Source organism: Hippocampus zosterae, chromosome 14 (genome assembly GCF_025434085.1).
Source record: "Hippocampus zosterae strain Florida chromosome 14, ASM2543408v3, whole genome shotgun sequence".
NCBI lineage: Eukaryota > Metazoa > Chordata > Actinopteri > Syngnathiformes > Syngnathidae > Hippocampus > Hippocampus zosterae.
Window position 1 is genome coordinate 13,167,554 of NC_067464.1, and position 14,407 is coordinate 13,181,960.

At 43.8% G+C, this 14,407-nt stretch overlaps 1 protein-coding gene across 5 annotated transcripts; it reads left to right on the top strand.

The window, feature by feature from the left end:
- The first annotated feature begins 7,882 nt into the window (after window positions 1–7,882).
- On the top strand, window positions 7,883–14,118 carry nkx2.2a (NK2 homeobox 2a). 5 transcript variants are annotated; one of them, XM_052086865.1, is made up of 4 exons: window positions 10,152–10,441; window positions 12,129–12,171; window positions 12,423–12,753; window positions 13,073–14,118. In XM_052086865.1, the coding sequence occupies exons 1-4, from the start codon at window positions 10,347–10,349 to the stop codon at window positions 13,657–13,659; spliced, it is 1,056 nt and encodes a 351-aa protein (XP_051942825.1). In that variant the 5' UTR covers window positions 10,152–10,346; the 3' UTR covers window positions 13,660–14,118. The 5 variants fall into 5 exon arrangements, with proteins under 5 accessions (XP_051942827.1, XP_051942825.1, XP_051942826.1 ...); XM_052086867.1 differs by lacking the exons at window positions 10,152–10,441; window positions 12,129–12,171 and adding an exon at window positions 7,883–7,968; XM_052086866.1 differs by lacking the exon at window positions 12,129–12,171.
- Window positions 14,119–14,407: the final 289 nt, after the last annotated feature.

A 14,407-nucleotide genomic window follows, 5' to 3' on the forward strand; every position in this document is an offset into this window, starting at 1 on the left:
CCTACTCTGCACACGATTTGGAAAACTCCATTTTATGATATTAAGTCCAGCAGACCCCAATCGAATGAACAGGATACCCCCACCCCCCCAAAAAAATGACTGTATTACTGTGTTATAACCACAACTTGAAGGCAATCACCTCATGACTACTATTAGGAATTTGCAGATTAATAAAACAAAGTATGAAATGTGTAAAGCTTCCTTCGGTGTTCTTTTCCGACAGCATTTTGGCTGCTTTTTCTCCCACATCGTTGGAGTTTAAGAGCGACTTTCCATACAATCCATTGAAATGGGGATAGGACATTTGGAGTGTTATTTATCAAATCCCAAATGGGTGCCAATTAAAGATGAGTTCTTTATCATTTATTTGCCCTTGGGGGTTTTATGCCTCCGCCGCTATCACCTTATAAAAGCTTCCTTTTAACACAAAGAATAGAAGCCCATTTCATGACCTCCTCTAATGTATTTTCATCCATCGTCACTGCCTGGAAAAAAGTTTTCACCTCAGCACAAAACATGTTAATTGCCAACACGGGCCCAGTATAAAGAAAATATCTCCACGTTGATTATCTAAATATGTCTGCAACCCATCTGCAGGAAGCCATTGAAATTACTAAATTGTGTATTCTCCTTGTCGTCTTTCAATTTGAATGCATTCTTAATCAAAAGGCTTCAGAAATGTGCAGATGGGTAATCCTTGTGTCTGCAAGGAGCAGCCTGGTTCAAGGTGAATGTTTCACACCCCTAAGCCCTCATGTTCTGCTCCATTGTCTGGTTTTAGTTCATATCCTCACGGGTTGCTCGCCGCACCCAAAAGGGGCACTTTTCTACAACACGCGCAGACATTAGCAACTACCCGACAACCTCTCTTGAAGCTCGGCCTTCCGTCTGATTTTGCAAACGCAATCAAAAATGTTTCCAAGAACAACACCGTCTGTCAACAATAGCATTAGTGGTAAACTTTTCTCTTCAAACAAATCACTGCGATTGGAGGCCTTCACTTTTTAGGGCTTGAGGTTTAAAACGAGACACACGCAAACTTTGCGTTGACATCTCAACTGTTGTCGTAATTGGCTAAACGTTTCATTCCGTCTACCGGATCTAATTGCTTGCCTGAACGATATTAAAAAGCGCTTTGATGTTTGTGGTCAGCCACTCAACATTCACAAAATAAGCTTGTCTATGGACGTATTATTTTCAGGTTCTAAATGCAGCACATACTTTTTCAGTATTACAAAATGTTTTTGTTAAAATAGAAAAGTCCTTGCAATATCCCTGTTCTAATTCAACCAATTTTGTCTATGCAATGTTATTCAAAATATATTATATTCTTTCCTGCCATACTTCGCTTTGGACCGATGCTGAAGGTGAAAGTCGATATCTTTGTGAAGCTTTCAAATCTTTGCCTGAAGATGCGCTGAGAAGAGGAGACAAGGACAAGCTTTCCTCTGCCCATCTTGAAATAACCCGTCCTTGACTCGTGGTCTCATTTGTTGTTTTAAAAGACTCAAGAAATCTTGGGAGACTAAAAGCGAGGTAACTGTCGCAACCTGCATTTTTGAAGTTCTCTTTTCATAGACTTGCGGGGAAATCAATGTAAGTCGGCACGTTGACATCTCGCGACTACCTTGAGAGACCACCGCTGCGCCTCCATTGTCCGCGTGAGTCTCTTCACTTCCATCGCTTATTTACCACATGATTTGCTTCTCCACCCGTTTTAAAAACCTCTCCAATTGAGATTGTTGAGGAGGTCGTCGCTGCGATCCGATACTGCTGCTTCTACTTTCACCTTGGGAGACGGCTATTGTCCACTGTGTTGAAGTTGACCCCGCGAGGTGACCTTCTTGATTGATTTCAATGCCCCTTCCATAGCTATGAAACAAGGAAGTTACCCTACCGCTACACGGATAGTGACTGCCTCACCGTTAATTTACAGCTTTTATGTGTGAAACATGCGCCCATTTCATTCTTTCTTGACTTGCTGGACAGTATGTCTCCGACTTTGTATGCAGTAAGCGTTACTAGCAATGCCTCAGGTGAGGGGAAAGGTCTGTCTAAGGTAATGATTGACCTCTTTCATCCTCTCTGGACATAAAATATCTGACCTTAGCTGAAGCAATTGTTTTGTATCTGTCGAGAAATTTGACAAATATAAGGTGAACATGTCAGTTATGGATTTGACTCCCATTTACAGAAATGACCGCTTCCACTCTTCTGTGAATTTGTTGTCCAATACTCAAGGAGAGGATTTTTTAAGCTGAGAGGTCACTCAGAGAGTGCCCGGCTTCACACTCTTGATTGTAGTCAATCCCAACTGGGTTCGATGGGGTTTATGTCAGGGCTCTTAAGTGCTTCTACACCAAACCCATCCAACCGGAATAGGAGTAACCGATATAACCAAGAAGCATCGATGCGCTGCGAGGATTGTCGAAGAAAGTGTGATTGGGAAGTGCCGCATCTCATGTTATGAATCGATGAAGCCAAACTGTGGCGTTTACCAGATCCTCTTCCGCCCCCCCCCTTGTAAAAATGTGTTGATACTTTTGTCCGCTAATGACTGAATATTTTTATCCCTTGAACTCCAATCCTGTTAAACCAGAAGTCACCCTAAATTGAAGTCAGTTGTTTTGCATTGCACATGTGAAATAAATTGATTCTGGAGGTCGATCATGAAAAATAATTCATGATTATTACACACGAACATTATTGAAGATAATTTGATCAAATATATTATTTCAGGGCGGCCCGGTAGTCGAGTGCAGAGGTCGTGGGTTCGATCCCGGCTCCGGCCTCCGTGTGTGGAGTTTGCATGTTCTCCCCGGACCTGCGTGGGTTTTCTCCGGGTACTCCGGTTTCCTCCCACATTCCAAAAAACATGCGTGGCAGGCTGATAGAACACTTTAAATTGTCCCTAGGTGTGAGTGTGAATGTGGATGGTTGTTCGTCTCTGTGTTTGCCCTGCGATTGGCTGGCAACCGATTCAGGGTGTCAGCCGCCTACTGCCCGAAGACAGCTGGGATAGGCTCCAGCACCCCCCGCGACCCTTGTGAGGATAAAGCAGTTCGGAAAATGAATGAATGAATATTACTTTAGAAGTGTGTCTCAAATTGGTTGCGCTTCACACAAATCAGTGCACAAGAAGTAGCGCTCAGTTTCAAATAGGTCGGTGATGCCTTGTCTTGTCAAACGTGCAATTAACTGCACCCGATTAGTCGGTTTGTGTCTTCATTATTATTAATTTGATCTCATTATACTCAGTATGCAATTATAATCCATGCCTGCTGGATTTGTAAATTTCCTTATTCGCAAAGCACTCAACATTCCATTTCTGGTAATTGTTCACCATATATAATAATAATCCGAACAGCAATCAAAACACATTAAAAGCACACATTATAAAAGTTACAGAATGTTTTGCATGTTACTGAGTGAACGTATTTGATTCCCAAGCGAAACAGGATCATAACGGGGAGAAGAACCCTTGTTGGGAAGCACAAGTAAAGAGTCGCTTCTTGCAGTTGGTGGCCAGCTTTGCAAAAAGCACCGTGGTAATTTTGGAGCAGCCGTCTTCAGAGAAAGTTTCTCGGCTGCTGATTAGAAACTCACAGCTTTAACTGCCTCCACAGTTTTTGTTTGGGTTGATGTCTGCAGACTGATTAGGCTACTCTGTGACCTTATTGTGCTTCTTCTTGAGCCACTCTTTTCACCGAAGCATTTTTTTGTTGAATTTATTTCATCAAGGGGTTGCACCAAATAAAATCATCTAGATCCAGACACATTCATTTAAGTCGATATATGGTCTACTCAAAGACATGTCTGGATTGAAACTTAATAAAAACTAAATTAAGTAAATTGAACCAGCATTTTTTTCCAGTGTATTTATTTCACTCAACATGTTAGAATTTTTTTTATTCTGCTTTTAATGCCTTTTTGTCTTGTGATATTCAGTCTATTACCATTATGGGGAAGAAAAAAAACATGACAACTGGAACCTTAATTTTTTTTTTTTGCACACCACAATATTTACCTTTTGGCAGAAGTCTGGGTGCCTTTCTAGTTCATAAACAGATGATTAGCTGTTCAACAACTATTTGTATACATACACATTGCAAATCATATGGTCGCCTTGAGCCTGCATGCCTTGCACTTAAAAAAAAGGTATATGTCTCAAACACGTTTATCTCAAGTATAAAACACCCATAAATATAATCATTGGATGACAATAGCTGAAATTTCCTGTGGGCCCACTTTACCTATTCCATGTTCCTTTTTGACACCGCTTTCAAACGACTCATTCCATCCCATTTCTGCTTCACCTCTCCAGGTTGTAACGTCGGCTCAAAAATCTTAAAACCGACATAATCCAGAGCTCCTTGTATTCACAACGTGCCGGTTGTCATTTAAGACGCGCAACTATTCAACTGATGTGAAGCATTTCTTGCACAACAGCTCATCTCCTTGAAGGGCTAACAACAGCCATTCATTCCCACCTTAACAGTGGGGCTCCACGATCTCACGCATAAACCTCAAGGCTAAGTGTACGCATTTGGGGAGAAAAATTGCTAAACCTTTCAAACGGATAGCGCCGGCGATCAGCGGGTGAGTCCCCGGCATACAAGTGAGTCCTCGGGTTTAATTAAACTTTTCAAAAAGTGTATCATCCATGAAAACCGTGCCCATTTGCTTGAGAAGCACTCCCACTTTCCCCTCGAGTGGTCGATACATTAAAACTTGAACTGATTGATTTCAGAAAGCCGTGCCACCGGTGTCCTCACGCGGCCATTAACAACATTTGAAGTATGGTCATCACTGAGCTTAAGGCCGGGGATTGATAATAGCTTGACCGACAGGGCCTATCTTACCCATCCCTTTTCAGGAGGTCTTGTAGTTAGCACCCAGAGCACTTGTGGCGAATCTCAAACAAACACAAGAGTATTCTCAGAGCGAGTCAGCGGTTGAGTGGGAAGCTTCTTTCTCATTGGTGTGAACCCCATGAATACATTCCATCTCTAACTAACTACTTGGCCTTAATGTGGAATTCAAACGAGGTATGAGGCCAATTTATTTATTTGTATTCCTCGGGTCTTAGTGACACCCTTGAACGCAGCGATGGCAGGGAGGATAATCTCACTCTTTCATCAACAAAGTGGCACTGCACAAATCCGCATCAGCCTTGTATTCACTATTGATTGATGGTCACTCCTGCAACACCAGGCAACGCTGTTATTATCATGCACGAATTCCAGGCTCCCCACAATAAAATCATTGTCGTGATTTAGCCTCTACACCCCCAAAGGTGTCATAATAGCTCGCCCGGTGTTTGCCTCGTATTGCTTTCTTCCTCGACAATTAGCCGTGCCCTCTTGTGAGCTTCTATACCTCAGCCTCTGATGCAGGGGATGGTCTTTGGTGGACTCAGAGAGACCTGCACGTACAGACAGATAGACAGATAGATAGCTAGATAGCTAGATAAATGGGAATATGGCTGTGTTCAGAATGAACCAATCACATAAAACTCGCATTAAATGTAAGGCAGTACATACTGATATATATATATATATATATATATAGATACTGAGCGAAGATCCTGTAGGACTTCCAGATCTATACTGACAAGATGGTAATGATGAACCAACCAGATATCGTGATCAAAGATAAAAGGGCAGAGGAAAGTTGTAGTGGATGTCGTGATCCCAAGTGATGGAAACATCAGAAAGAAGGAACATGAGAAACTAGAGAACTATCAAGGGCTCAGAGCTGGAGAGAGCCTGGAGTGTAGAGGTGACACAAGTGCCTGTGATGGTCGGAGCACTCGGGGCAGTGGCCCCCAAACTAGATGAGTGGTTGCAACAGATCCCGGGAACAACATCGGACATCTCAGTCTAGAAAAGCGCAGTGCTGGGAACAGCAAGGATACTGCGCAGAACCCTCAAGCTTCCTGGCCTCTGGTACAGGACCCGGGCTGAATGTGCGACGGACACCACCCAAGGGGGTGAGACGAGGAATTTATGCTTGGGATAGGATTGTAAGACAGCGTTTTATTAGGAATCTGAAAATATGTAATGATCCAGTTAAAATCAAGGTTCAACTTTATGGTCATAATTCCAAATGTTTGTATTTTTGGCGCAATTATAACACTGCTCGTCACCAAAAGATACCATACTGACAGTGAGGCACTTCCAAATAACACTAAGCCTTAAGAAAACCTTTGGGCTTCTGGTAAAACGCAAAAAAAATAATAATAATAATAGTAAAAAATGTCAGGAAAAGCCTACTCGATCAGCTGAACTTACTGAATGTTAATCAGATACTTTAAATTTGGGATGGGCAACTTAAATGATGGAGTGGGCCACAATTTATCATTGATGCTACTCATGGGACACATAAGATTGCGCACCCATAAACAAAAAGCCAAAAATACTATTTTAAATCATGACAAAATATGTGCATGTCTGTTTTTATTGAACCAATTAACAGCAAGACACAGGGTTCAAATTCAAGGCCTGGCGGCCAGATCTTACATTCCACATTATTTTCAATGGGCGGCCACAGGGAAACAAGCATTTCATCTTCCATGATGCCTGCTAAAATGAATGTTTCTTCAACTATCAAGCATTGAATATATCCATGCTTTTGGAGCACATAAATGTAGTAACTCCTCATGCGCTTCAAACGAACTGTCAACGGTTCTTGTAAAAAGAAATCACTGCTGTTTGTGTACTTTTGGGATCATCGTTGTAGTCACTTAAGTTGGAATCTTTGAGGGAGAATAGCTGATCTTTCAGCAATTTTTTTGAATGTCAAATATTTGGTACCAAAATCAACTTCTGAGTTCAAGCCAAGATAATCCTCACTTGAACTAAACTTACATTTTCAAGACAGCTGTTGAACTTTCATTTCTGTTCAACCAGCATGAAATATGTTACAGTGTATGAATATGCAACACTTTAATGTTATGAATCTCTGCTTGTGCTTGCAGAGATTCAAATGTTCCCTTTAACAACATCCCCATCATTTGGTAGCTTCTTTTAGAACAGTCCTGCGGGCACCACGTTGGTGACCCATGTGCTTTACTGCAGATCTATATAGTCTTTGTCATAACTACAAGGTTATTGTCAAAGCATTAATTATTGATACACTCACCATTATGCAACCTCTATGTTGATCATAATAACATTTTCAGATCATTATTTTACCTACAAAGTATCGTAAAGAGTAAGTAGTGTCTGTTGTCGTTTTTGTTGATGATGGTGAGGATTTTTTTGGGGGGCGGGGGCGCAGTTTAGGCTCTTTAGCAGTATATTTCAACAAAGAGTCAGAGGGTCGATTCGTGCGCACGTTAAAAGACACTGTGGCTCATCAATGGGCATTGTGAATTGGTGTGAGCGCGGGCCGGTCATCAATCATTGTATCAGGGTATCTAATCTAAACGTGGCAGTGTCCTGGATAACATGTCACATCTGCTCTTCTCTCACTGTTGCTTCTTGGTTACCAAGCCATTTATTATAGAGAGCCCTGTGTCGGGAATAATGTGAAGATCAACCTGCTACCCCCTTATCTCCTTAACTGTGACATTATTCACCGACGTTATAGTTCACGTTGGTTGCAGATGGCAGGAAAAGAACGGAGAGAAAACCAAATGTGCACGCAGGGTTGATCCACGCGCTGCTGTGTTTGCGCTTCAGTCCGGTTTATGGCCCGATGAGCATATGGCCAATATTTTGTCTCACGTCAGAGAAGGGAAGACAAACATTGAGCGATGCAAAGGAGTTAGCGGGAGCAGAGCCTCTTGAGCAGCTATGCAAACGCACTCTGACAATACGAGAAGAGGAGCACTTGCTTTCAGGGTATATAAACCACATCAGGTTTATCTGTGCACGCACTGCTTACTCTCATTTGGAGATATTTCATGACCCCCGCGCGCTCTCTTTCTGCGACCGAGACTTCCACCACCCTCTGGTGTACGAGGTAAGCCCACCGCAAGCTTTCTTTGGTTGATCTACTGGCAGTCTTATTCAAAGTGTGGCCCTGCATGCGTGGAAGTCACGTGGGTGTGCATGGGACACCATAAAAACAATCGCATACTGGAACTGCACCATTACAAAAAATATAGATTCATATACTGTATCTCCAAATAGGCTACACATATTCACCTGCAACATATGAACAGCTTGCATGCAGTATTTCCAATGTCTCTTTATATGAGCCTTATGGCTACACATTGAAATGCTGACATTTGTGAGTATATTTGACTTGATAAATATGGGTTACATTTATGATTAACAATCCCAAGCAAATTTCGGGTACCCTCTGTGTGTACCCCCTGTTGTTTCTTTAAAATGCCGGTAGGGTCCGCTAGAGCTCTACAGATGTCAACAGATGTTCACGTTATTGTTGGCACTCACCAAACAGGCTGCCTGACAGGAAGGAGGACACGTTTCTATATGACCGTGACAGATTGTGTTGACAGTATTTCTTTTCTTGATTATGTACACTGTGCACTTACAATGAATATTAAGCGCATTTACTGATTTTGTCAACAAAGCCCACAGATTTAAATCATTTATGCTCGCTACAATTGCGCCAAAAAAAAAAAATAATTGTAAGCTTTTTTAGCAATTTAGGACGAATTTCACACACGCCCGCACGCACAAACACACACGCACACACGCACACGCGCGCGCGCGTAAATGACAAAGAATGACAGTGTGACAATGAAATCCACCGTTACAAATAAACTGGCGCTTTAACAACTGAAGTCATCCTCTGGGGGCATGGGCGCAACGCTCTAATCTCACCGTGACATGTTTAATTATCACACCAATAGAGACGAATAAAGGCTTTTCCTTTTGCCTGGAAGTGGTGGATTCTGTGTTAAAAAAAATAATAAAAACATAAATATCCCCTCGAGCTACAAGTCCACAGGCCACGGCTTACCCACCTCTTTAAATAAACCGGAGCGGCTTTACCTGAATATTAAATGTAGTCTTTAATCATATAAGACGGAAATCGGGTTTGTCACATTTATCATTAGTAGCCTGAGGCGGGAGTGGTCACCTTTATCAAAGCCAAACTCTCCTCCCGAGGCGGCCAAACACGCTGAAATTCGGCGATTAAGGGGAAGGGGAAGGGGGGGTGGGGGTGATCAACATCATTATGGATTCTCCCGCGGCATTCTTATTTGTGCATTCAATCGAAAGATGTATGTAATCAAGAATATTAAAAGCTTTTTCTTCTCTTATAAAGGAATCATTGTCGGCGTGAATTTTGGGGCGGAATTATAATGAATCACACGAGATATTTTCGGGGAGTCATGCGAAAAAAAAGGAACGAGAGAGAGAGACAACGGATCACTTTTGCTGAAAATATGAGGAAAAAATTAAAGAGTTTTTTTCCCCCAAAAGGTATGGTAATAGGGAATACGCTGTACAACCTTGCGTCAACATGATCACATTGGAATTCATAAGCGCTCAACGATTAATTCTTTCAGTGTAAAGACGATCATATTTTTTCAGGTGGTGGCGCACAAATAAGAGGATGATAGAGAGCAACAGTCCTGAGCCCCTTTTTTGTCCATTAAATGCCCTGATGCATCTGCAGCGTGCAGGCCCTTCTTTATCTCCCTGTCTGACACACACACACACACACACACTCATACACGCGCGTGAGCGCGCGCTGGAGCACAACGCCAAAACAAGGCGTAGTAATTTCCAATATTCAAAATAATTTATTTCAAGACACTTTTATTACATCAATATTCATTTTATCTACCAAAATTGGAAAAACCGTTGAAATAATTGAATCAACGTTTGTTTGTATGTTTTTATTAAATTCAGGGGAATTGCCGAGAGTTTATTCACCAAGTGAAATCTATATGTTTGCTTTGATTATTATGACCCAAAATAATAATAAGAAGAAAACGAGAAGGGAGGTTCAGTGAGTCAGTGGTAAAAGTGTTTGAACTCGGAGTGAAAGTAAACAGGTAGACACAGTCAGGCTAAGTCCACTTAGCCCGCATGTGCACTTTCACCTCATCCTGCAAAATCCCCACGAGACTGGTCAAACATACCCCACCTCCCTCTTCCTTCCGACCCCCCCCCCCCCTTTCCTAAAAAGTCCGGTCTGCAGCAACTACTTTTGACACCCTCTTGTCGTGGTGCCACACGCACAAAAAGCAAAGCTCTGCGACATGGACCGATAATTCTGCACGCTGTAAACACGGTCAGATCATGGCTCAGTGCGCTTTGGGGGTTTGCGATAAGTAACAGTGAAATGACGCCCGGCAAGGGCCCGGTGTGCTTCCTGATGAGGCTGCAGCTGCTCGCGCGGGCCCTGCCTCGGTGTTCATGCCAAAACGTCCCTGTGGATGTCTGCCGTGCGCACCCTGCGTCCCCTGTCACATGTCGGATTTAGCTGGGTGCAGCATTACTTGGTGGATCAGGTCAGTAACCCCTCTCTCTTTTGCAGTAGCCTAAGAACCGGCTCGAGTTTGTCCATATACCCGCACAACTGAATGGAGCCTTTGTGACACGCTCAGACGTGAGATTAATTCTACCATTAGTATTTGGTGAACACAAGGCCTCCACGTTCGGTACACGCCTGGCTGAGGTCTAAAATATATAGGCTATGTAAAAAAAATTAAATCAATACTCCTAAATAATCAAAATAGTAATAAAATATATGTAGACGATTTGAGAAAAAATATGCTACGCACACATTAAGAAACACAAAGGCTGTGGAAGTATGATAGAATATGTGATATGATGTTTATTATTATTACTAGAGATCATGTTCAATATTAATGTATATTAAGATAAAAAATGCGAATAATCATATTAGTTATGTTTACATGTTGTGCACTAGAGTTTCCGCCCATAAGTTTTGACAAGTTTCCTATTGAGTGTGGGTGTGTGTGTGTGTGGGTGCGTGGGTTTGTGTGAGTGTGTGTATGCGCGCGCTAGGCGTGCCCGTGCGCGTGCTCGCGCCCTAGAGGACTTTCCTTAATACTGTGCAAGGATCCGCGGATTGAATGAAGAGATAGTCCATTGAAAGCAGTTGAATGCCATGACAACTAGGAACAACCTCAGATTTATTCCAAACCGTTCGAAAGCATTGTGCGCCTGGGCGTCAATCATCTATTATTTGGGGGGCCTGAAATAAATGCAAAAACTGCAGCTTCACAAAAGCTTCCAACAGGAGCCGGACATTTGTCTACATTTCCCCCATTGTCTGCAGCTTAGCAATCGGTTTGTATTTGTGTTTGCCCGGGTCCGACCACCCAGAATGCGGCCGGCGACTCGCTCAAAACGTGAAACATTGTCACCCACATCACATACTGGATAGCGGGCAGAGGGGAGAGAGAGCGGCAGGCAAAAAGTCTCGAAGGGGAGCAAAATAAAGTAAGCAACAATGATAGCGGGGTTGGAGCGCTTTTAAAAGAGGCTTTACGTGCACGCAAAAACAAATATTGGGATGTGGTGCCAAAATGAGAGTGGCACCGAACAGATTGATTGAGCCATTAATAAATTAAAAAATCTGTACATTTCAGGACTTTTTTTTAAAAGGCATATTAAATGTATCACTTTTTGCATATTATGATGATTATTACTGTTGTTGTTAATCACCTCCTCATGCCGCACACTAGGTCCACAGTTTAAAACGGAACAAACAAAGCCCTGCTTCAACCTCTTGTCCTTGAGCCTGGGCCAAAATATTGACTCAGAAGGTTTACATAAATTACCCCTTCATCGTTGGACAAAAACTACACCGCGTTGAGAAACGAAAAAAAAATACTCATAATGAAGTAAAATCAAATACAGGCAACAACAAGTTTGGAACCATCGCGAGCATTTCGTTCCAAATGTGCCTTCTTTAAAGAGCGCAGTGAGTCGAAAGCTACTTGGAGTTTCTTTGTATGCAAATGGGGAGTAGAAAAGGCCCTCCCAGTCTTTGTAATTAATTGACACGTTATACCACTCATCATGCGCTGAAGCACCAATGGTAGATGCTCGGATCTCCCCCAAAACCCACAATTTCACATCTGCAAACACTGTCTTCATCCACTTGACTCCTAAGACCCGCCCACACGTGGCCAACCTTTCGCGTGTTTTAATGCATTTTCACTGCAGGTTCATGCGTGCAGACCAACCTTATATGGACTCATCGGACAAGGTAATGGCTTATTTGGCTCCTGCACCCAGACCCGGCACTGTATCCATGAGCCGCGCATAGTTAGCACTTTCGGCATCCCTCCCTGGACTCTCCCGAGACCGAACCAGAGCTCCGTTCTGCAGGCGATGCTCGCCCACAGCGGCTCCTCTGCCTAGCCTCGACTCTCCTTTCGCCCCCCCACCGGCACCCCCCCACCCTTCAAAATATCAGCTTCTCCCTTTTCTCCCCTGTGTGTGTGTCTCCTTAAACAGCGGATTGTCCGACAGAAAGGTGCCGTTGCTGCAACTTTTTTTGTGGTCGCCCCCCCACACCAGAATATGTCGTTGACCAACACAAAGACGGGCTTCTCTGTTAAGGACATTTTGGACCTGCCGGACACGAATGACGAAGAGGGATCTATCACCGGGGCGGAGGAGGACACGGAGGGTTCGGAGAGCACGTCCACGACGAAAAGCGCTGGAGTTTTGCTCAAAAGTCCCCTGGAAAACGTGCAGAACCTGCCTTTAAAGAACCCCTTTTACGACACTAGTGACAATCCGTACACGCGATGGCTCGCCACCACGGACAGTATTCAATATTCATGTAAGTAAGAGGCTCGTCGTCTTTAAGAATTGTCATGCTTTGCAAGCACCGTAAAGATTTTGATTTGGATGCGCCGAGGCGTCGTAGCTCCACAAATGGGGCTTTATATTCTGAAGCTTGTTTGGAATTCGATTTGCTGTGCACGTGTACTGGTGTTCTGGAAGACTTCCGTGCACACAATGCACATTTAAACGCTTCAGTGACTCCTCCGGTTATTTTATTTTCATTTATTTTTCGTTGAAATTTCGACTTTTTTTTCATGACGCCTGCAAGTATGAAGTGTCCTTTTTTTGTGGAACCGGGCATAACATTTTGACAGTGTTCCTCCCGTTTCTCGCCGCCGCCGCAGTGCACGGCCTCACCGCCGGCTCCCAGGACTCGGCCAAATCGCCGGAGCCGTCCGCGGACGACGAGTCGCCGGATAACGACAAGGAGACGTCGAGCAGCGGGGGCAGCGACTCGGGCAAGAAGCGCAAACGGCGGGTGCTGTTCTCCAAGGCGCAGACCTACGAGCTGGAGCGCCGGTTCCGACAGCAGAGGTACCTGTCCGCCCCGGAGAGGGAGCACCTGGCCAGCCTGATCCGCCTCACCCCGACCCAAGTGAAGATCTGGTTCCAAAACCACCGGTACAAGATGAAGCGAGCCCGGGCAGAGAAAGGTATGGAAGTGAGCCACCTCCCTTCTCCCAGGCGAGTGGCCGTGCCCGTGTTAGTCAGAGACGGGAAGCCTTGTCACACCCTTAAAGCTCAGGACTTGGCGGCCACTTTTCAGGCCGGGATCCCCTTCACGGCGTACGGCGCGCAGTCGCTCCAACACATGCAGTACAACGCGCAGTACGGCGCCACTGCCACGCCGCACTTCCCCACGGCGCACCACTTGGTGCAAACGCAACAGTGGACTTGGTAAGGGACGGGATAGACAAGAGACTCGTCTTTTGGGAAGGCACTAGGCGCTTTCACGACACGCGCAAATAGAGGGGGACCCAGATACCCCCACGCAACCCCCCCGCACACAAACACACGAAAGACTTCTTTTTTTTTCGCAGTCCACGCACTACATCATTTTATTCGGGGCTCATGTGTGCACCGTGTTTACATGTTTTCGTTAAGAGAACTGGCTCCAATTCCCCTGTTCCAAATAGATTTGAACGAGAATGTCAATGCTCTTCTTGTGAACTTTTTTTTGTTTTGTTTTTTTGGTAAAACTATGTTGTGTGTTGGTTGTAGATATATATTTTCTCTCGCCCTTTGCCCTCGTGTTATTATCAGCACGTACGATCCACTTTATAATTATAGAAATGTTAATTTCTTGCTTCTTTTATGGACCGAAAAATATTTATGGCCATGAATAAATACTGGCAACTTTTCAGATATCCTCATCATTTGGTTTTCATTTCACGCTGCCAAAATGTTCGTTTTTGCGTCAATTTGAAATTCAAGTTGAGCGTCATAAAATGGTTGTGGTCCCCTTTAGGATTTCTTGACGTGCTGTGCTCCCACGTGCGACGAGAAAATTTTAAACTACAGAACCTGCAGCAAATATAAAATTAAAACAACCTCAGATCATCATTATTGACGGAATTGATCTTGAGCTCTTCCGTCTTTCTGTTTTGGGCAAATGCAAGGCATTAAAACATTTCCTCTAAATCCAAGCG

Coding starts and splice junctions, on each gene's coding strand:
- nkx2.2a (XM_052086863.1), top strand. CDS start 11,998: ATGGTAGATGCTCGGATCTCCCCCAAAACCCACAATTTCACATCTGCA. Junction 12,172..12,422: donor ATATGGACTCATCGGACAAG/GTAATGGCTTAT, acceptor CTCCTTAAACAG/CGGATTGTCCGACAGAAAGG. Junction 12,754..13,072: donor GGACAGTATTCAATATTCAT/GTAAGTAAGAGG, acceptor ACATTTTGACAG/TGTTCCTCCCGTTTCTCGCC.